Source organism: Musa acuminata, chromosome BXJ1-4 (genome assembly GCF_036884655.1).
Source record: "Musa acuminata AAA Group cultivar baxijiao chromosome BXJ1-4, Cavendish_Baxijiao_AAA, whole genome shotgun sequence".
Classification (NCBI taxonomy): Eukaryota; Viridiplantae; Streptophyta; class Magnoliopsida; order Zingiberales; family Musaceae; genus Musa; species Musa acuminata.
Genome location: NC_088330.1, coordinates 1660319 through 1684508, shown reverse-complemented (window position 1 = coordinate 1684508; position 24190 = coordinate 1660319). Strand labels below are relative to the sequence as shown.

General features: G+C 37.5%; 2 protein-coding genes across 6 annotated transcripts; both read right to left on the bottom strand.

Annotated features, from left to right (window-relative positions):
- Positions 1-114: 114 nt before the first annotated feature.
- Positions 115-8906, bottom strand: LOC135640739 (WPP domain-interacting protein 1-like). Its single transcript, XM_065155456.1, has 3 exons — positions 8784-8906; positions 7396-8605; positions 115-1036 (listed from the first exon to the last, which is right to left on the bottom strand). The coding sequence occupies exons 2-3, from the start codon at positions 8573-8575 to the stop codon at positions 372-374; spliced, it is 1845 nt and encodes a 614-aa protein (XP_065011528.1). The 5' UTR covers positions 8576-8605; positions 8784-8906; the 3' UTR covers positions 115-371.
- Positions 8907-11158: 2252 nt separating this feature from the next.
- On the bottom strand, positions 11159-18217 carry LOC135584045 (uncharacterized). 5 transcript variants are annotated; one of them, XM_065155437.1, is made up of 4 exons: positions 17257-18217; positions 16560-16916; positions 14801-15938; positions 11159-14189 (listed from the first exon to the last, which is right to left on the bottom strand). In XM_065155437.1, exons 2-4 carry the CDS (start codon positions 16703-16705, stop codon positions 11505-11507), a joined length of 3969 nt encoding a protein of 1322 aa, XP_065011509.1. In that variant the 5' UTR covers positions 16706-16916; positions 17257-18217; the 3' UTR covers positions 11159-11504. The 5 variants fall into 5 exon arrangements, with proteins under 5 accessions (XP_065011509.1, XP_065011499.1, XP_065011518.1 ...); XM_065155427.1 differs by having other exon boundaries at positions 17911-18217; XM_065155446.1 differs by having other exon boundaries at positions 16642-16916; positions 17911-18217.
- Positions 18218-24190: the final 5973 nt, after the last annotated feature.

Sequence of the window (24190 nt, the reverse complement as noted above, 5' to 3'; positions counted from 1 at the left end):
CAAGGACATCAGATTACAAGAACCCATGACGATTATAAATGACAATGCAGTTGAGCAAATGCTTTAACTTTTCCAGCCAAAAAAAAAGGGGAAAAACTCGACTCTCAGAACAAATATCATGAACACATCCAACTTTCTCTCACCAGAATATCATACATAAGCTAGACCAGTTAGTCAAGCAAATACAGTGAAAATATGTACTGACAGAATCAAGAACTTGTTAAACAAATATATGACCACTTCCCTAAGCAAAGATACTAACTCCAAGGGTTCAAAAGGATTTGTGAAACAAAAGGCACGTTCGTATTTGCCTAAGAGCATAGTGCACAGAAATATCTCATGTGACACATTAAAAGTAGACTGGGTTGTGATTACGTGGGTGCAACCCCACTTGATGACGGAAATAACTGCATGAGAAACAACCCAAAAGCAATACACAATAGTATGATCTGGACACAAAAACAGAGAGAGTACTTGTACGCTATCCTCTGGAGCTTCAAGACCTCTTCGGCCGCTAACAGATCCTTCTCTAGTTCCTCAGCTCCTCCCCTTGACACGAAAGTCTTATTTTCAGCATTCTCCACTTCACACATCATATTCAGCTGATCCCCGGATGGAGATTTCTGCTCCTCTAAAAGCGCAATGTGATCTTCTTCTAGAACTCTCCAAATTTGTGTAGTTCTCGCCAGGATTGTGTATTTGATTTCTACCTCTATCTTCTTCTCAAGCAGGTTCTCAAGCTCCATCTCCATGTCCCTGCATTTCTCTTGAAAGAACAACAGGTCGGTGCTATCTGATTCCTTGTTTGGCCGCTCTGTCCTGTTGAGGACTGCTTCAAGCTCAAGTATCTTTGTTTCCTTGGCCCTGACAACCGCTAAAGCTTCTCCCAACTTGCACTCTAGATGCTCTATCTTTTCATTCTGTTCAACCAAATTCACTTCAACAGCTGGGGAACTACTGCCTTCTGTTTCTTCATATTGGCCACCATAATCATCAGGTAACACATCTTTCCCAATTTCCCAAAAATTTTGAATCTCTGCAATATTCCATAAAAAATCATTTTTTATTTACATCACAATTTCTGGAAAAAAAAAAACCAATCCAGAAACCATCTTGACCACATGTTGACAGGTAGAAATAATAGACTATACTTGAAAATTAAGGTTTTCTTATGACATGGCTACTCTTAATCATCCAAAACCATTAAGCTCAAGGTCAACGCTTTATGAATTAGAACAACACATATTGCCTAGAGTAGTTTATCCAAATTAAGTGGTTATCAGTTCTTCAGCTCTAGTTCATAATGCAATTGAAAATGGTCAAACAAACATGCTGTTAGATATTATTCATAAGTCACTTTAAAATGACAACCAAGATGACATTGTCATAACTGCAATAAGTTTACTGCTTTATTAATTAAATGCAGCTAGTGATCGCTAAGCTGGTGCTGTGCAGCTTATTGGATATTTCTTCTAAATCAACTACATCTAACTATAGAGAGGGAACTACAAAAAAAAATCAGAATCCAAAACATTTAGGTGATGCCAAGCTTAAAAAGGTTCTAATTCATAACGGCCCATGTGTACATTTCACCAATATGAAAATCCAAGCAAATGAGTTGATGTATCATCATATTCTCCAAACTCCAATGTAACAATATATAGCTGTGTGGATGGATAATATGCTTGAATTTAAATGACAAGCTTAGTTCTAAAAAACAAGCATGCAGAGGATAATTATATGATAAACCCTGTCATATCAACATCAAGATGCAATCTGGGCAAACCATAAACGATTAGCACATCAAATTCAGGCAGAAGTCATAACAACATGAGCAACTAGAATCACATTCTACACTACCATGGGTGCAACTGCAGATCACTCGTAGATGTTTAATTTGAAATTGCACATAATAAAAAAACATTGAAAAGGTCAAATTGCAAAATTATTGATGCAATTGCTTATATTGAACCCAAAGAGAACTAGATATTGATGTAGAACAGGGTAGAGAAATAGAGAGATAGCAAGAGAGGAGTAAAATTAGAGATTATAGAGGAGAGAAAGAGGCTAGAAAAGAGAAGATGCAATTCTTTTTCATTTAAATCTGAAGTGTCTTATCTATTGACAAACTCCACTATTTATAGGGGTTTAGGAACCTTAGTACAATCAATTGAGGTAATGATTTCCAAGAGTACCCTCCCTCCTAGAGAACTTGTATACCTTTTAAAAACCTAAAATGTGACTTCTATGACACCTAAACAACTTTAAAACAACTTATTACAACTGAGAAGAAAAAGGGTGCACTTGATACAAAAGTAGAGTCCCAAGGTTAGCACCTAGAAAGACTAAATGATGCTTCAATTTTTCACACAACTCTTGGAGTTTCTAGGTCAAATAATTAATGACATTTTGCTGATTTATTTCCCTAGAATAAACTCTTTTGAAATCCCTTATAAAGATAAATGAATCTTCATGTGGAAAAACACTTGACCCCGTAGAGTGATTTGGAAGGTAGTGGTCCAATAAGTTTGGTGCAAAGTCATGAAGTTCCCTCAAAGTAATCCAAGTGACATCGGAAGTTGGACAATCACGCAACTTGACAAGAAAGTATCGGTGACACTAGTAGCAGACAAAACAAGATGGTCACCAAGAATAGTCTCTACACCATCCCTGTGTTGTGGAAGAGTCGATGCTTTGAGAGGATTGTCACATGCAGGAACATGGGTAGAAAGAGGAGGCTCAAAAGTACCATGATATGGAGTTAAATTTTTCATATTGAAAACTGAATTAATATTTAAGTCGACAGGCAAATCGAGCATATATGCATTATATCTCAATTTTTTGATAATAGGAAAAGGATCAATAGCTTGAACACTTAATTTTTTGAATGAGGTTTTGGGGAATCTCTCAAGCCAAATGCGAACCAAGACATAATTCAATTTAAAACTCTTGACTCTTACAATGTGCTTAGTAGCAAATTTATAACTTACATTACTTAGGACAATTTTATGTCGAATCTCAGTATGCAAATCATGGATATGTTGAGTGAATAAGTAGGCTTCATTTGAGGCATGATAGTTAAGTGAGAGGTAAGTGAGAGAGATCCGTCAATTACATGTTGGATTTCCCATATGAGTGGTTGTTCCTGGTTGTTCACTAGGTAATTCCAAAGGTATGACATCTGAAAATTCATTTAATAAGGATTTAACTTTAGGAGTTAGGTCATAAGCAATGCAAGGACTAGGAAATTCTTTAGCAATGATGACCACATAAAATTTGTTGTTTAAGATTTTTACTTCAAAAGACTTACAGTCCAGTAATTAGAGTCCCTTGGTGGATGGGGCGTGTGGAAGGGATTTGAGAGTTCCTTAATGGTCCTTTTATGATGATTTCATTGGTCGCAAGATGATGTTTTTACCTTAATAGTAAAAGGCATCGGTGTTTTCTCTCCCATGATCGGTAACATCGAGGTCATATAGTCAAGGTTGACCTACAAAAATGTGAGTAACATCCATCGGTAGAACATCACAAATCTCATCCTAGTAATCGCACAATACAATCTCTCGGTCACAAGTAAAGTGGTTTGTCAACCCAAGCTACTTTGAATAGTATCGTATGCGACTCTACTTTAAGGTTTAGTCTCTTGATAGTAGATTTTAAGACTACATTCATAGTGCTACGTTCATCTATAATCAACTTGTAAGTTCTCTCCTCGATTTGTATAAAAGTATAGAATATATTAGAATCACTAGTAGGAGAGAGAATGATGCGGACAATGTTGTCATGGCATATTCAATTTCTAGTTCATTTGTATCACTTGAGTAGGCTTCGGGTTAAACTACTTAGTATATTTCCTCGATTTGATCCTCTAGTTCTTTTTTTAAGGTAAGGGTACGTTGTGAATAACGAGAGGCAATATGCCCTCTATTGTTACAGCAATTACATTGGATTGAAGATGAAATAATTTGAGAATCAATGACCAAACGAGTAGGACAATTCATGGTTGGGCTGGAGTGTTGCTAGCAATGGATACTTTTGGCTTGATAGAGCCACTACTTGGATATATTGGGAAATAGTTATTATTGAAAGATTGAGAAGATGCTCGAGGAGTTGGATAGATTTTGAGGGACTTATCAATCTCATGGGCTCGTTAGGAAGCTTCCATGGATGTCAAACCTTAATAAAAGTTCTATGGTGTCACGGAAACTAAGGGAGGCTTCTCATTGAATGTCAAATATTAACCTATTACCAAACCTTCGAACAGTGATAATTTGGTCCTATTTAATTTTATACTTAAGTAAACGCTCCTTAAATCAGGCCAAATACTTAGCCTTACTAGAATTCAATAGTTTGAGGTTCAATTGTTCAATCATTTGGCCTTTAAGTAGGTTGCCAAATATTTTTCGTCAAGTTTTTGTTTCATGGCTTCCCATTGGGTGACAGAAGGCTCTTGACAGTGTCCAAGACTGCATTGGATATGTTGCCAATACTTTCTATTGGGTCCTACTAGTTCTTTTTTTTTTTTGCAAATCGCACGTATTTAATATCAATCATTTTGTACCACTCAATGTAGTCCTCAATACTATCTAATCAGTCAACAAACACATTAAGTCAAACCTACCATCAAATTGTCAGCAAAATCGAACTTGTTGATCCATTACTCAAGTTTGTGGGTTTCTAGTAGGTTATTGGAATTCATCCTTAAGGTCAAAAGGTTAGTTATTACAAATAACTAACCCAAGGTCAAAAGGTTAGTTATACCTTTTAGAAACCCAAAATGTGACTTCTAAGAGATCTAAACAATTTTAAAATAACTTATTACAAATAAGATGAAAAAAGTGTATTTAATACAAAAGTAGAATCCCAAGGTAAGCACCTCAAAAGATGAAAATAATCTCTCATTTTTCACACAACTTTTAGAGTTTCTAGGCCAAATAATTGATGACTTTTTGCTGATTTCTTTGTCTAGAATAAACTTTTCTGAAATCCTCTATAAAGCTAAATGGTTCTCCATCAGATATACACATGATGAAATTCAATGATACTAACAGAAATTTTAATAGCAATTTATCTAAAAATGTCATAAGAATATGATTTTCAAACAACACTAAGAAAATGCATAAACCTGGAAAATTTGTAAACACCAACAGTACTCATTAGGAATTAGAAGAAGTGTATACCATATCTAAATCCAAACTATAGATGGCACTGTAGGACCTAACATATCATTTGATAAAACATGACTTCAAAATCACCATGGTTGTATTGAGTATACAGGGGATATATGTTACATCATTATGCACATCTCCGGATTAGAATACGATGGATCTACAATGACACCGATGAATGATGTTTAGCCTATGTTGAATGGTGTTTTTTGAATGAAATATGAACAAGGAGGAAATTTAGGGTGGTCATATTCGTCACAGCAATGAATATAGATTCAGAGTAAGATATAGATTGTGTCACCTATGTTCTCACTGTTATTAACTTAAGTCCCTAGGGAGTTCTGAATTTTGATCCCATCAAGTGACTGTCCCAAAAGTTTTAACCTTCAAAATAGTCAGTTTATATTGATATACACTTTTTGTGCCTGACAGATGAATTCTGATTCTTTCTGACATGTTACTATAAAGTTATCAACAGAGGAATATGAGGAACTTAAGAGAATGTTTATATGCCAAAAGGAGTTGCCTTCAAGGTTTCCCTATCCTTCAGAGTTTCACAACATAGGTTAAAATAGACAAAAGCTGGCCTGCAAGCCAATCGTAAAAGGTTTAATGAGGATGAATGAGAATGGACAAGTATACATAAACATGTTGGACATGTTATGCTGTTAGGTTATAAATTTTTTAACTCATTACTATTTGTAATCCTACTTAAACTTCATTACAGTACATGACAGTCAATATCCTCCAATACCTACCGGTCATAATTCCTCTGTGCTTCCATAAGTCTAACATATCTTACATGAATCTCAAGGGAACTCACTCAATAATTTTTTTAATTAATGTGAAAATGGATGATCCAACTAAAATAAATATCAATCACAGTGTTCCATATCTGCATGTAGAGGTACCTAAGAAGCATTTCTTACAAGAAAAAGAGGAAAGTAGGAAATAGAGTTAACCTAATGATGGAGCTTAGCTATGATCAGTTAGCTGAGTGATTCACCCAGCAGCACCAACAGAAAGTTTAACCTAAGAATGGAGCTTATTGATCCGTTAGCACCAACAAAAAGCTTTACCATCACAAACCAGTCATTTAATTGCAGAACTTCACAAATAAAAGAGCGAACAGAAAGAGATAGAGGAAGCACTGGGTAATTATTGAGGTCCCCCAAGACCTTGGCAAACATTGCAGGTAATTATTTTTGTGTTAAATATTTGATCAGAACAATATAGAAAAATGAAGAAAGCCTAGACATGAATCTTAATAGTCTGCAGAGAAAAAACAGCTTTTGGAACTTTTTGTACATAACATCGTAATGAATTTCTTTTTTTGGTAAGTAACAAGGAAGGAAATTTTGGTAATAGTGATTAATTGAAATAACATGTGCCAAGAATCAAAATGAAGCAAAATGGAGAAACAAAGAAAAGAACAGTGTACTCTTAAAATTATGTTTAGTAACAATTGACTTTATTGTCCAAATATTTAACAAGTTATGTGACTGGAAGCAAATTTGTTACTAGACAAAAAATACTGTAATCATCCAAGATAAAACATGGATCCTATCCTTCCATAAGCGCATTACCATACGTCATTCAGGGATATCAAATTTTTTTCTTGTTCATTCCTGCAAAGTCTTATTTGGTCATCTAATCACCTGACAGTAGCAATCGGAATTTCCATTGTTGCTGCATCTACAAATCATATGGACATTTTCAAATCACCTTAATCAATTTCCCCTAGTTTATCAACAAGTGATACAAGTACCTAGATGTTCTTGGCTCTATTTTCTCTAGTAATGCCCACGATGACATCCTAGTCATTATAGATAAGCACAACATTTGAAAACCACCAATAGAACCAATCCTGCTGCCTTTTTTCTCAAGTTTTTGCCAATTGTCAATTTATGGCTACAGCTGCTAAGTGCAAAAAGAGGATGGAAAAAAAAAGCTCTCTATCTTTTTAATTTGGCTAACCCAAGTTTGTTGATTAAACAAAAAACTAATATAGTACAATAACAAGATGATGATAACAAAACAAGCTCTATATCTTTATAACAAGGCTAAGCCAATCGTGTTGATCCAACAAAGACTACACACCTTTTCTAGAACATTAAATGTTAAAACCTAAAAAATTACACTTAACGCATTAGAACGAAGGTGAAAAGAAAAAGGAACTGCACAGATCTTGTTATGGGAAAATGAAAATGAGACGAAAAATGCCTACCATTTTCTAGTGCTTCTTTTATTGCTTGGAGAGAATCAATTGACTCTAGAAAGGGATCAAGATCCGACAGTGGCTGACTTTTAGACTTATTCTCACCCCCTGAATACTCGCCATCCAAATCATCCCTCAGTACGTCTCCAATGCCCCCATTCTCTTTGAAGAAACCTGATCTGACTTCTACACTTGGCTGAGCATCATCACTCTGTTCACCGCAATAGTTCACAGATTTCTCACTCTGCTTCCCATTACTAGCCATGCTATTCGTACAAAAAACAGCCACATTTGAACTCTGCAAGTCAGAATAGGAGTTCTCCATCTCGATCTTAACTTGGTTTTCTGTAATTTTCTTAACATCGGCTCTAACTCCTTTTGGCCGCTGACCTCTTTGTTGTACAACATGCCCTGGTACTCTTCCAATAACATTTCGTGCCCTACTTCTGTCCCTCCCAAAACCAACCGTTTCATGCCGCAGCCTTAGAGCACTCGCAGCTGTCGATGACTTACTACCATGATCATCACTGCTCTCAGATTCTATGCCGATATTGAAACCAGTAGCAGTGACTAATAAACCAAGCTCTGGATCTAATGTAGTGGGGGCAACTACAAAGGGAGGCCCTCCAATGTTCATGGACACCGATGAAGCAACTGAACCTTCACCCTCAACCTCGTCCTCGCCATCACTCTTGTGCTTGTTGTCTTCATGAGCTTTTGATGGCTCCGCAAGTGAAAGTCTGCGCTTCAGAATCTGAGCTGTATCAGCACAGCCTGTTATATCTTTATTCAAATCTCTCCTAATTCTCCTCCACTTCTTCAATCCAAAACCTTTTGAAGGTGCCAACTTCGATGCCACCACCTCCGCCGCTGCACTCGAAGGAGATCCAATCGAATTGGAAGGTGACTCGGCCAAAAACTCTCCTCCAACGGGATCCCTATTAACCTTCACAGCCCCAGGAGAGGAAGCCACTGCTTCGCCAGGAGAAACATTACCCCTCTCCTCCCAAATTTGATCTGCACCTCCTGTCCCAATCGGAGAATCGATCCCAGAAGGCTCTTCACCGCCCAGTTCACCGCCAAACTCCGCGTTAATTTCACTCAAAGGAGCCATCTTTACAGTGGTTTCACTTCTGTTTTCCCCTCCCAGCTCTTCCAACCTCGATTTGGAGCTCTCCTCCGAATTCATTCCCAAAGCTACTGCAAAACCCTAGATCACCTACAGTTACACGGATGATGACCAAGTATTAGGGAGAATTACAACAAACCGCCGGAAACTTCGACAAAGATCGCGATTTCCTTACAAGGGAAACGAAACGAAGAGAAGGAGCGATTCAATCGAAATCCAAATGAAACTTCGACCAGGGAAAATCTCGGATTTCGAAGAAAAAACAAACCTCTAGCGCGGTTCCTTGGTCGGAAATCAAACACAAGGGGCTCCGAAGGGGGCAAAAGGATGCCCCCCGAATCTGTGAACTCCAAAGACGGGAAGGGAGGAACGGAAGAGGGTGATGTTATTTTCTTATACGGATTTATTACGTGGGAGGATGTCGGTGGACAGATAGATAACTGGGCCCACACACGTGGCCGTGCTTCGCAGAAGACACCAGGCGCGGAACACCTGTTGTGCCGTAACCACCAATACAACGCCTCTTTCCATTGGTCGACGGCCGCGTACCGCTTGGATCTTCCTGTTTGGTGCTCCCACCCACGCAGAGGATTTCACGAGGCATTCCATCGCCAAAAGTGGCAGGCCCCGCCCCGTCTGCGAAATAATTTCACATGGCAATGCAAAGTCTAAACAACGAAAACTATTTTAACTTGCAGTTTCAGGTCGACTTCACGTCGTCGGATGAGATATTATGAGCCATAGCGAATGCATAATTCAATTTTTGTCCTTAAACTATAACTACAAATGTCAGGTTAAATGACTTGAGACTTTTTCTGTGAGGGGTAACTACTGCAGGAAATTACCTGATATTTCAGCTTAATCAATCAAAAATATCTTTCATCTCATCTCTTCGTTGGATGTCTTCTATTTGAATATATACAGTCTGCTCTCTACCGATATATTGGACTTCAAGAAAGGTTCCATTTGTAGTTAGCACCCCCTGTTAGGGGTAGTGCAAAATAGCGAAGTAGTAGTGGTTGTAATGTCTTCTTGGCGTGCGTGGAACATTTGCTTGTAGTATTACGAAGCAAGTGAACTCAAATATGGCAAATAGCTTTTAAAGACTCGGTATATGGGAAATTTGCTCTTCTAATACTTTCACAAGGAGCAGACAGACAGCTCTCTCTCTCTCTCTCTCTCTTACTTGGATGGAAGTTTAACCAACACCACTCTCCACTCGAAGTTTAAGCTGCATCCACATCTCGTAGCAATTAAAAGCATTGTATTACAACCACCACGCAAGCTAGTTGGGTTTCTTTAACCCTTAACCCTTTTGGCCGCCTTGTCAAGGATGGATGACAAGTTCATGAAGTACCTGAGGCTGGAGATGAAGACTGGGTGGGTCGAGGGGGGGTGGACCATGCTGGGTTACCTTGTTCAGGGCATGGTCACTGGAGTTGGGCCATACCATAACTTCTCGGATCAATCGATTGGTTGACCCTGTGCACAACAATGGCTTCACCAATCTCAAGTTCCAGTGAGTGTAGCTCTTGTTCCGAGGAGGTCATGATCTCCTTAATCCATCTCCGTGGCATGCTTTGCCACCACTCAATGGTAATGGAAAGATTGATCTGTACTTTTTCGGCAATCAGCAAGCAACGTTCCGTAGTCTAAGACACTTTTCACGGAAAAAGCTTCCTGGTCTGGGAAACCAGGAAACTTCTTTGAATGGTGTCCATCGAAGAGCTCATCGAAAACATGAGGTAACGATGATGATTACTTCCTTTATCTTCTTTCTCTTCTCCTATTGTGTGTGTGATTAGAGAATTCAAATAGGGCGGGGAAGACGACGAGCCGGGGCGAGGCGTGGGAAGCACAGGTACGGCCGCGTGTCACCTGTTCCTACGTGGTGGGAATTCCTTGGACCGCGCGATGTGGCCCCCGCCACTCTATTGATGAGCCCTGTCTCTCATTCTCCATGCATTGCACACACATCGAGGCCCACGCCTCCCCATGATAACGCCAAACTCCACCACGTTAATTGCTAGAATACACTGCCAGCAGCAAGGCGAAGCAGAAGAAAGAAGAGGCGATGGCCGCATGCCCGCTTCAAATTGCCAGCCAATGGCTGACAGCTTTTACGTGTCTTGTACGGTGTTACAACGCTAATTCAGCATCAGCAGCATAAAAGGGCCTTCGTGGTGTCAGTTTGCCACCAAACGAAGTAGGAATTTTTACTTCTCTTGGCTACTGTTTTCATCTCTCTCTCTCTCTCGTGCCCTCTGTTACAGTTCATGCAAAAAGACTTGATCTTGCTTGTCCAACGGCTATATTTCATGTGGCAGGCAGTGGAATCTATGGAAGCTTTCATGAGCTGCTCTTGTGTTGTCCTCCTGACTGTCAGATTTCTCGGAATCATCTTTGGATTCATAAGCACACGACAGTGCACGAATCAACAAGCAATTAAGCCGTAGAAAACAAGTAAGATTTGCTAATCGGGGGAAATGGAACAAGAAATTATTCACAAAATTCCTACAAGGTTTAATTATATCCAAAGCCATTTTGAGACGATAAACAAATCAACCTGCGGAACCCATAAAATGTTTAATTCAACTTTCATTATCAGCATCAAGTAAAATTAGAGGCATTGACCAAAGACAATTCTAAAAAAGACTTATTGCCATAGTTGATGGGAAGATTCAAATGCATGGATTATTCAGAGTTCTACATGCACTTGGAAGAGAGAAAAGATCTCTGTTGCAGCCAACAAGGCCTTTGAAACATCCATATTTTGATACACAACACTTCAAAATTTCAAGAGTACTAAGATTCTAGTTAATTTCGGTCTTTTTCTTCAGGTGGATGCTTCATGACTGTTTAAAAGGCCTGTACATTGAAAAGTCTAACCAAGGTAACCCAACTGTAAAACAACAAGTTTTGGTGGCTACATCGCTGCAAGAGAAACCCGAGAAGAGATTTGTTCTACGAGCACTTTGTACAGGGAGGATCAGCGAAGGGTCTGCGAGTAATACAATGATGGGTGTGTGCGAGCAGCCGCAGGAGAGTGGAACACAAAGCGGCTAGGCAGTAGAGGACCACGTCCTTCTGAAGTGCTTCCTCTTCTCATCAAACTAGTATTGACCCCAGTGAATGGGTTTGGTAACAATGGTCTCAGGCCACCAGGAATGTCCCTTATGTGGTTCTGTGAAGAAAAGCAGGTAAATGGTCTCTGAGACGAAGGATTCAAACCTGAGGCAGCAAAAGGCAAAGTGCTTGTCGGACTGCTTAAAGTTGGTTCCTTATCAGTCTCGGGAAAGTCGCTGATCACAATCAGTTCATTCATCATATAAGGAGATGGAGAGGATTTGGCCCTCTTATATGCATTCTTTTGCTGAATCTGCTGATCAGGCCTTGGCACAAAAAAAGCATGCTGGGGAGTGACTGAATAACCAGCCATCGGTGTGCTAGGCAGGCATATGGGAAATTTGTGCTCATCCATTGAGACAGCCGAGTCAAGGACAGGAGAACCGCCGAAGATGTGGTGATGGTGTCGAAAATTCTCCTGCTTCAGAAGGCTGTTGGTTGAGCCAAATCCAGGAGGAGACAGGAAATTTACATGTGATGGGTAATCCAAAACTCTACTTTGGGGTTGCACAAGCTCTTCATCTTTCACCACCATCAAATTCTTACCCATCAACCTAAGGATCGGACTGGAAATTGACTGGTTATGTGGCTGAGATGATGGGGTAGCAACACTGGAAGTTGGAACCTTGGCTGAAGAATCTGATGAACGCTTAACGAAAGTAGGTTGCCTATCTGGTTGCAAGCTGGAGCTGGCCATAGTATTAGTTCTCTGATTCTTGTACGAACTAAAAGAAGAAGAGACTATTGGCCTGGCAAACAAGTTGGACAGCTGCTTTCCCTTGGTTGTCCTGTGGGCAGCATTTGATCTTAATAATTGAGACTCTCTTGAGAGGCTCTCCCTACATGAGCAACAGAATAACTTATTCTCCAGTGAGTGGTTAGGCTCTTTTGCTGGCAGATTTTCCTTCACTTCGTGATCTCTGCCCTCAGCATTTCTTTCTGCAGCTGCTACTGTGTCTTCAGTAATTGGTACTATCAAATCCGACTTGTCTTGAGAATTAATAGCAATTGCTAATGGTTCAGCCTCTGAATCTGTGTATTTGGAGTCCTCTGAAGAGCGGAGGGAGAGAGTTGAGGCAGTTGACACAGGTGATCCACATGGTTCGTCTTCACTAGCCAAATTTGTAGCATCATTTGTAGTTGTTATAACTGAGGTTATTGATGTCCCCTTTTGGGGCATTTGAGGCCCCACATCCTCATGACTAGTCAAGCAGCCACTAGACTCTTGGATGGACATGGTATCAGCCGTACACTCTGTGAGCTCGATAACACAAGAGCCTTTTTCCCCTCTGACTGCCATTTCATCTGTTATTTGGCTATTAAGGCCATCAATATCTTCGCTGGGCAAGCTACCACAGTTCACCTCTTGCTTCTCGGATCCTTCCACTAATTGTTCTTTGTGGGCCTTGCTTTTAGATATAGGTTGAACTTGTTCAGCTGATGGCGAAAGCTCTGATCTGGCACCAAATGTTGCTTGCAGGTTTTCTGAACTCACAATACCATTATGGGAAGGATTGGCAGTAGCCATTTCCATTGAAGATTTACTGGCACAATTTCCAGAGCCAAAGACCTCTAGTTGCATGTTCAAGTTTTCAGAATCAGGATCGTGGTTTTCAGTTTCAAGGCGCAACCTCTTCAAAGCACTGTGTTTCTGCTTTTCCATTATGTTTCTGTCATCTCTTTTCTCAGGTCTTAGGACATCGTTCATGTTTGGAGATGCATGATTCATCATCTCTCCTGCTGCAAATATTGCAACATTCTTCTTCGAGCAACCAAATTTATGGGATCCTAGTGAATTACTTGTTCTTGAAATATCAACACCAGGTCCATGCAGTCCTCTGCGGATAGCTGTCCGAAATTCTACTCCACTCTTGGAAATGGATCTATGCTTACGGAAAGTTTTAAAGGAAAAGGATTTCTCACTTAGATCACCTTTCCCTGCTTCCAAGTTGATGGATGGTCTTTTAACTGAGTCATCCTGTTGCCAAGTTAAATTGATTTGGTCCTCTATTGAGGAATGAGAGATCTTGGAAGAAAGTTTTGTCCTCTGAGAAAGCTTATCAGATTCCTGCTGGATATCCAGGTCAATATCCTTTGTTTTGATCCTAGGAGTCACAGAACTCCCAGATGATTTTAATATTCTCAATAGGAGACCATGTTTCACAGTACTTTTTGATGACCATTTGCAACTGGAGATAGGAAGCTTTTCAGAGTTTTCAAAGCCATTGACCATGGAGGGGATCATCTTTGGAGAGCTGACAAAGTCTTCAGATAACCTAGAAAACTTCAATTGATCACTTATAGCAACAGAAGACTTACCAGGATCCAGATGGCTACTCTTGGCAAGCCTGCTTCTGGTGACATTATTATCTGACACACAATGAACATTCTTTCTGAGAGGCTTTTTCAGGATATCGGATTGTCTAGAACACATCCACTGCCTTGAAGAAGCAGATCCACTGCCCTTGGGGAAGTTTTCTGGGTTTATTGATTCTTCATTCTCATAACAAGTATCCATAGGACAATCTCCTTCATGTGCAGTTTTCATCTGATTTAGCAAATATATGAGTCATGCTATCAAATTCCAAAATGATCAATGCTGGTGAGAATTAAACTAATTTAAAATAAGTTGGCATGCAAAATTCAGCAATCAAATAGACAGTTGGGGAGGAAGTTGTGAAGTTGGACACATAAAGTAAAGGCTAGAAAGCATCAAGTTTAACAAACTTAAAGACTTACTACAAGCCAAAGATCATAACTGAGAAAGCCTGAGCAAGAGAAAATCAAGGATAGAAATAGTCACAAATTCGAACTTCCAACATCAAAGAAATTGAGGAAAGGAATAAAAAGAATTGCTGATTAGACCATAGAAGTAGTAGTCTGAATCTTTCTTTAGAATTCACTACAAGGTTGTTTCAGATATCTGAAGTACATATACAATTTAAACATGTGGCAAGGTAACTACAAAAAAAATGATGCTAGTGGCTTTATTCTCATTAGCATATTATTGAAAATACCAAAAACCTGGTTCCAAAAGAGCATGAACTTACTGAATCATTGAAATTTTCATATTTTGTGTTTAGATGATCTCAGGTAACAAAGGTTGTGGGTACAAGTACGCATATGTAGCCATAGATTTCTTGATGAAAAATGAAGTACCTGTGCTTTCAACAGCAAATATGAGCTCAGTTTCTTTCTCTGTGCCTTCACTTTCATCTTCTGCGAGTACTTTGTCGTCAAGTGCTTCTTCTTTCGGATGAATTTTTTTTTGGTTGTCTCAATTACTTCTGCATGCTTCAAAAACTTCCGTTCTTTCTTCAACTCTGGTGTATCATTGAGCTTGGATAAAATTCTGAGTTTTATGCCATTTGAATCAACATATACTGCTCCTTCATTTACGCTGTCTCTAGAATCTGTTGGTAACTTTGGTTTCTTTGCTTCCACATCAACTCCAACAGTTGCTGCTGTGGTAAATGCCAATTCGATGGCCCAGTTTGTGCCATTCCTCCTATCAAGATCTTCAAGAGTGCAGTGAGGAGCAGTAGCATAAATATCCACCATCAGTCTCTTCTTTCTCGGTTTCACTTTTGGTTTTAAGAGTTTGTTTGAAACCCAGTTGTTGTTGGACACCATTGAGAGGCACTGATCTATATGAGCATTCAAAGTTGTGTTTGAAGTGGAAGAAAATGTTTTACAAACTGGACAAACCTTTGAAGCCATATGATCTGAAACTGTGCTAGAGTTAGATATTATGTCCTCTGCCTGACAGCTCCTAGATATGACACCTAATTTGACTATCAACTTGCATTTCTTTTCTAATGATTCATGTGAGCTTTGAAGGCATTTAGTATGTTCAAAAACATCTATTTCTGAAGGTGCTTTAGATAATGAGGAGGAAGGTCCACCAGTTTCACTGGAAGTTCTTTCGACTTGCTCATGGTTTCTTATCCAGCCAGTTTCGGCATCACAATGAGCCAGTTCATCTTTACAGATTCTCTGACAACTTAACGCCTTCCTATCAGGAGATGGTTTCTCTAATGATGAACACGATTGCTGTCTGACAATAGCAGCCTCCACTGGAGGATCAGCATGCGTTAGTATCTGTTCAATTTCTGAGCATATAACAGGTTGTACAGATTCCGATCCCTTTCTGCTACACTGGACTCTCACCAAACTTGGAGTTTCGAAAGGTGGCAAAAGATCTTTGACACCGTGCTTCAGGAAAAGCTGCAAGAAATGTGGCGTAAATGGCCAACTTGACTCGAGGCCTTTGCTCCTTGTTGCAAAAGCATAATCTCTGAAATCCAAGAAAAAGATCCATCAGAATGAACATCCACTATATTTGTTACCGAGGCATAAATTCTATGGACGTAAGATCCTCAAATGCAGCTCCCTACTTCCAGTATATGCAATCGAGGAGGTCAGCTTTTCATGACAAAATTCTACCAAGAACTAGTTCAAATTGTACACTTATTAATTACCAAAACTAGATACAAATTGATACCACAAATCAAGAACTAGACAAATATTCCACAAAGCCATGACCCTCGAGATCTGTCACCATTGACAAAAAGGACAACTTATTTTAACAGGTGATATGAATGATTAAACTCACATAAGTAAAATCGTATAAAAATAGATAAAAAAAAACATAAAAATTCCAAAAAAGTACAATGAAGCCTTTCTTTGCTTTAGAAACTTGAGGGTCTCAGAAGAATATCAACATAAGGATCCTGGCAAGCCCGCTCTTAGATCCATCAAAGGTTGGCCCATATTCTACAGATTTGTAAGTGAAGAAGGAAAATCTTAAGCAAAAGGTCCTACAGAAGTCAACCCACCAATCTGATTGATATAAGCAAAACCAATCCTTGAAAGCAGTATAATAACAACACAAGGCATGATTTTGGGAAACTGTTACCTTATAGAGAAATTAGGAGTTGGTGTCTCTTCGAGGATGGGATTTCTCTCTTGAAAGGGAAGCTTTTCAGAAGCACACTCACCTGTTCCCGGTGCTGGAAGCTTGGAGGAACATGAAGGGTGTGGTGTGCTTTTAGTGGATAACATCTGAGGAAGCGTTGTCCAGTTTTCCTCCTAAATCTTCCAACAGGAGTAGCAGCCCAAGAGCACTACTGCTACTGTGCCTTCTCTTATCCTTAGCCTCCAGCATAACAAAGGACTTGAGCTCCCTAAAAACCCCTCAAAAGAAGGAGAGCGGTAAGATCCAGCAAAGGACAAACACCACCACCCTTCTCCCTCTCTTCAACTGACTTGATGCCTGCAAGATTGCACAAAGCAAGGAAGAAAAACTAAACTTGGCAAAAGTGAAGGCAGCTACCAGAGAAGAAATAGCACAGTTTTTACAAGGTGGAGGCTTCTAAAACATTATTTCATGTATACTTGATACTGGATTCGTGTGGGTCTAAGCCAAGAAGATGAGATCAGTCTCCTTGGAAACAAAAGACACTCGAAGTATGAAAATTTATGTGGCTGGAAAACTTCCAGAGCTGTCATTTTATGTGACCGAAGGAGCAGCCACACCCGAAAAAACATTTCAGGAAGCCAAAACCAGTTTACTGAAAGATTAGTAGGAAGAGTTCGAGGAGGAAGAAGAAGACCTTGGCAGAAGCGGTGCACATGAAATGATAACACGAGCCACTAATCAAGGTTTGAGAACCAAACCAACGAGGAGAATCAAAAGCATAGCCACCCACTAATCGAACCAGATAGAAGAGAAAAAAGGACGGAAAGGTCATGGAGATGAGAATTAACATGATGGATTCCTAGGACGGAACACAAGGGAATAAAGTAGCCGAAATTACACACAGTATAAAGGAAGCACGATGAAGAAGCTCATCTCAACCCTCCTGGGCCAAAAAGGACAGGCAAATCTGAAGAAAACCCTCTTCCTAGAGTTTTCTCTTCTTAAAGAGGTACCAGGAACCCCACCCACACACACCCCCAAGAAGATCCAAGCAAAAGGGTTCAAGGATGGCAAGGAGAGAGGTGTGAGACGGGGCAGAACGATTGATCAGATGAAAGATCCAACAAGGACGTGGCTGATGCAAACTGATGCAGGGACCAAAACAAGATCCCAAGGAAAATCCATGAAGAGCAACCCAGCAGGAAGTTTCAGAGACTCTAAGATGAAAACAGAAGAACCACATGCAAGAGATTGATGGGAGAAAAAGCCCATGACAGAAAGAAAACAATACACACACACACACAAACAAATCACATGGAAGAAGAAGAAGAAGAAGAAGAAGAAGCACCTGCAGGCGTTACCCAGTCTTTGGATCCAAAAGGAAGTGAAAAAGTCAAGGTAGCTTGAGAAGAGAACTCTAACTCTAAGAGTTGCCTGCTCTAGCAAAGGAGAGGAAGGGGGCGGAAGATGTGATGAGAAAGCAGGGGGGGTGTTGTAGAGATTGTAGGAAATGGAAGATGAGAAAAGACCACCCACTCACACATCTATGGCATCAGGTTCTCCACCAAAAAGCAGGCCTGTACATTAACAGCAACTCGAGAGAGAGAGAGAGAGAGAGATAGAGAGAGATAGAGAAGGGGCGGGGTGGGTAAGGGGGCAAAGGGCAAAGAAAATGGAGGAGTTCTCAGAGAGCAGTCCTTTTCCTGTCCAACTCTGTTAAGCTTTTCTACCTCCGCTCTTTCTCCTCCTCCTCCTCCTCCTTTGCTTTTCGCTGATATTATTTATTATTCAAGAATGAACTGGTAATGATGCTAACTCTTGACCCTGCCCCCTTCACTAAATCACATTCACACCCTCCTCTCTTGTTGTAATGATGCTAACTAACTATTTAGTGTTGCCACTGCCTCATCACTTCCACTTGTGGGTAAATTCCCTAATTAACTTACTACGAGATTCTAAAAGAAGTTACTCCTTTCTTTAAAGGCACCTTTTTTGCTTACTTTTCGCTTGTTTGTTTGTTTGTTTGTTTGTTTGTTTGTTTGTACACATGTTATTTTGTTTTCCAAAGTACCTTTTGTCCTCTCAATATTAACAACACACAAAAAGCATTGAGAGGTTCTGATCTCACCATGCACTTTCAACTATTTTTACCTTGAGAAAAAAAATATATTCTTATCTAATTTCTCGATCCATCGGTATATCTTAAATATGTATTTCATTGAAGATGTTATATAAATACAAAGGACGATGAATATATTATCGGTTGACTGTCACGTAATCATCGACTTACGACACTCCCAATTGATTAGTCAAACCAATGAATCAATCGGACGAACGATATATTTAATTATTTTTAATATTATATTTTTTTTATGAAATCTTAAATAGTATCAAATTTTCATCACCAACTTCAGTTTAGAATAATATATAAAATATTGATTTGAGGATGATGTACCATATCGATCTACTTCAGAGTTTAATTTCATTAGATAAAAAATACGGTAAAGATTTTTATAAATTATTATAAGAACCTAAGATTTCTCTTTAAAAAAAGATTTTAAAAATTAATACATTAGCGACTACATTAAAAATTTAAGATCGATTTGTTTCGTGAATCTCGACAATACGTATGGTATTTTTTTTATTTGTATAATGCATTTGATGTTATAAATATATATGTATTTTTATTTAATTAAATGATGCTACCTTTTTAACAAACTCCTTTATTTTCCAAATCATAATTCCTTATTGAGTTCCTCCCTATCTTCCAACCTCCACAATCACAAATAACATCGAAGGAGTAAAGATAGAAGTTGTAATTTAGGGTCGGAGACGAGGGTTCTTTGGGAAGTGGGCACGCATGCACTGTTCCTGTGCACATGCGCGGTACTAACTTTTCCTTGCAAGGAAATCAATCACATCACATTTATATCTTTGGCACATTGCGTTGAGATTGAGAAAATCGATGGCCACATCAAAGATGGTGCGTGTGTTATTGGGGAGCCACGAGAATAGAAAATACGTGTACGTATTACTTCACGCCTTCCACACATAAGCGGAGATAGTGAAGGATGAGTCGTTTACTTTTTAAGTAGAGACTCCCCTCGGAACTCTCAATCGATCCTTTTTGTGCTCTTCCAAACATATATGTGTATATATATATATATATATATATATATTATACATACATATAGAGATAATGATGCAATAATTTTCCTTGTAGAGCACGAAGATTAATGCACGAAACAGTGGGTCTTTTTCGAGGTGTAATTTTGGGTACCGAAAGGGTGATGGATGGAAGCTTTAAATGTGAGCCTTACAAATTGGTGGATGGACCGACGGAGCACCATTGTTGTTTATTATTATTCTTCTTCTTCTTCTTCTTCTTTTAATGCAATGAGGTTGTGGATGGGATGCAACTCTTCTTGCCTCTTCTGGTCACGGGATGAATCAGATCTATTTATTTAAAGTATCATTTCATAGATTATCAAATGATAAGGTGTTTGATAAATCATTGATAATATCTATTTATTAAGGATTATGAGCCTGAAACATTATTTTATAAATATTAACAAAAAATAAACTACTTACTAAATTACCAAATCATATAATAGTAAATAATAAGAGTGAGTTCCTTCCTTCCATTAAACCGTGTGCTTGGTGATGTACGCTTTGGGTCCCATCTTAAAGGTGTCGGAATGGAATCAAAATGAAGTCAGTCAAATTATCAAATATGAATAATTAAAAACATTGTTGTTGTAGTATAATTAATCGCTTCCAAATATGAAATGTGTGATTCACGCATGAATTCGTTGAGCCGCCCCTCTCTCTCTCTCTCTCTCTCTCTCTCTCTCGTGGATCGAACCAATGGGGTGATGACTTGGAGAACCATCATGTCTTTTGTATATTCTACCAAAAGCATTGTAAACGTGCTGCTAGCTAACTTTAATCAATTTGATCCGAATAAGTCAACACACAAAAAAAGTCAACGATATTAGTGTTTTTTGTCGACAAAAGTGACTATTTATCTGTGTCTTAAAATCAACAACACTAACTATTTACCACTTTCTTTAATAAAAGAATTACCGAATTGTCGCCGGACAATAAATCCTAATTTCACTAGAAAGAGAGATAGATATTTTTTCTTGAATTATATATATGATGAAACGATGCTTTACGAGTTTCATCATTTCGAAAATTTACCATCAATTTCGTATCCAAATAGATCGCCAAAAAGACAAATCATGAATTTGGTAGCACTGAACATCGATCGAGTCATCGATCGTTGAAATGCCTAACGACGAAGCCAAGAATCGATATGATTGATAGATAGAATGTTAAGCTCTAGTTTTAACATAAAATAAAATGGCGGAATGCCAAATGATGTGATGGTGACATGGGTTGGTGAGATGAGTTAATTGCACTATAGATGGTTGTCCAATCTAATGAAATGAAGGTACTGATATTAATCAAAATGGTACATTTAATTCTTGAATTCTTGACAATTATCATTATTCCACCTTTTTTTTTTTTGTTTGTCCTAGTAATGCTAATACTTTATTATATGATGTTTTTTTAATTATTTTAATATGATAATTTATTTAGTAATTTTTGTATTAGAGGAATATTGCTAGGGATATGATTTATGAAAGTCTTCATGTTAGATTAGTGGATCAAAAAATCTTTAAATTAGTCTCCATTATTTATGGTATGATGAATTTTTTAATTAATATGAGAATTTATTTAGTAATTTTTATATTAGAGAAATAATGCTAGGGATATGATTTATGAAAGTCTTCATGTTAAATTAGTGAATTAAAAAATATAAAAATAGAGAGAACATGGGTGCCGATGGAGTCATAACTAGCGATAAACTTATGTTATGTTCATCCAAAAATGGATGAAATTATGTTATGTCATGATCCACTATATCATCTATGTCCTTTTCATATAATTGAAATATGTTATCAACTAAAATCTTCTTTCAAATAAGTCTCGTGTTATTACTATAAAACCTCTTTTATTTCTTACTTACTGATTCTTATTTTAATTGATATTGTTATAATTAATATATTCATATTAGCTTGATATTGTTTCATATATACATATGTATATTATTATAATTTCACATGTGCTTCTGATATATCCTACCTTCTTAATAAGAATGTCCTTATTATACTCTAGTATTTGTGTGATAATATGAATAAAAAATAAAAAGGAGTTATATGTAGATCTTGTGATACCCTTGTCGCCCAAATGACTTTATCCAAACATAATAGACTAGTGGCCACCCAAGGATGAGTAGTATTGTACTATGTCATGATCTCATTTCATCTTTTATGTTTCTTTGGGATATACTTATGTGTTATTATTTGCTCTCATGGTACGAATACATTGAATGAAATATCAAATATACCTGTTGAACTCGACTTGCATTTGTTCTTAATATGCGCATATGGTGCTCTTTGCTCCATTACTATCATTGGATCAAGTATGATAATTCTTGAGCTCATGATTACATTATGATTTTGATTTGCTCTTATGTTGCTATATGTTGCTTTGATATCAATAAATCAAATGAAATCTCATATATGCCTCTTGATCTCATGCTTTTTATGATTTACTTATATATTGCTCTTTGCTCCTAAGTATGAATCATATATAAAATGATAAGTATGACTCTTGAATGCATGCTTTTCACCTTGATGCTTATCCCACATGATTTACTTTCTATACGTTATAAATATGGTAGTCACTTGTTGAGTTTTGTAGATTATATTATTGTTGTATAAAATTTCCAGGTTAGCTTATCACTCATACTTATGTTATTGGTGATATATTTTTAGTGATTTAATAAGATATTATTGTAAACAACACTTTATTTGTAATGTTGTATAAAACTATAAGTTAGTGTGTGTTGTTGTAAAGGTTAAAAGATATAACGTATTTTAAAGTTTAGAATATTAAATGTGATGGCTTTATACTGATGTGAAGGTAAATAATTGGTTTTTATGATTATGATATTTTTATTAGATCTTGTGAGTCTACAAAGTGATTATTAATAATTTTGATTTGGCATTGAGTTTTATAGAGTTATCAAGTGATTTGTTGTATGATAATAGATCGTATAAATTTTATAGTATATATATAAATAAGAATTGAATATATGTAAATAAGAATTGAATGCATTTGGTACCCTCAAATTTTATGTTATGGATCTTGAGTATAGATTTATGGGTAATTAAAAAATATTTTTGATTTAAGATAGATTCACGGGATGTGATATTAGGAGTTGTGACGTATCATAATATATATTTTTTATACTCAAAGTCAAAACATACTCGAGAAAGCTATACGAGCTTAAAGGAGTTCTTAGTAAATGTGGGGTTCTTTTACTATTTTTCTTATTAATAATGCTCTTTGGTTGCTAGACTAGTCTTAAAATGGATGACTTGGATAATTTTGTAAGTCTCACTTTTTATTGTATTAGCAAGGAATGAAGTGTCGTAGCTATGCGGTATTTGAATGATGGGCAAGCCGAAGGATGCAACCTCGTTGGACATGACAAGATTGATGTCTCGCCAAAGAGCTATTGGTGATTTATGTCCTGCGAAGCTGTTGCAGAGATCCTAAGAACTATCCTTGCATGGCTCCATTTGTCTTTTGGAATTTGGCCATGGATTAGTGCTTCTTGTTTCAGTATGCTGTTTTTAGGTTGGAATTTGGCCATGGATTAGTGCTTCTTGTTTCAGTATGAATTTGGCCATGGAATTTGTCTTTTGGAATTTGGCCATGTATCAAATATTAAAGTTTCTAAAAAAAAAACTATCTTAGAACTATAAAAATTGAAGGAGTTAGAGCCCAAGATAAAAAAAAGCGAGCACAATCATTCATCCGTAAAAATGAGTTATCACGTTTAAAACTTAAGAGAGAAAAAAATTTCTACGATAGATAGAGCCCCGTGCTATATAGGCCCTCAAGATGAGTTCGAATTAGATTAATAAAGATAGATGAGATGAAATAAGAGAAGAATTCTTAAAAATATTTTAGAGCTTTTAAAATAAAATTTAAAATTCTCTAAAAGGGTTTTTTTATTTAATACATAAAATAGCCACGGTCGTATATCCGTTTTTCCTTCTATTTTTTAAAAATTAGTCCATAGGATAACAAATTTAATTATAATTTTCTTACATTGTGTTATAGCGTTTTTAATAATATTAAAAAATACTATAACACCGTATAAAAACACTACATTGTTAAAACTATTATAGTATAAAAAATAAACATAATATTTTGTATAAAATTTATATATTGTTGAAAATATCATCACACAGAATAATGGATCGATCTATGGGGAAAAGAGTATTCCAGAGGAAAAAAGATTGGTGTTTGAAAATGTTGAAAATGAGAGGGTGAATTCGTCCATTTAAATTGGCATTTGAAGCCTACTAAAATTTGGTATCTACGTGAACTAATAACTAAAGCGTTCAAGTCTCCTAAAATTTGTCTTGGAACCCAATGAAAACAATGTGTGTGATGATGAAAAGGATCTTTCAAGTTGGATCACTAATTCTCATTTCACTCGTTAGTCGTGGAGACTTCAATTCCTGCAATTCCATCGGATGATG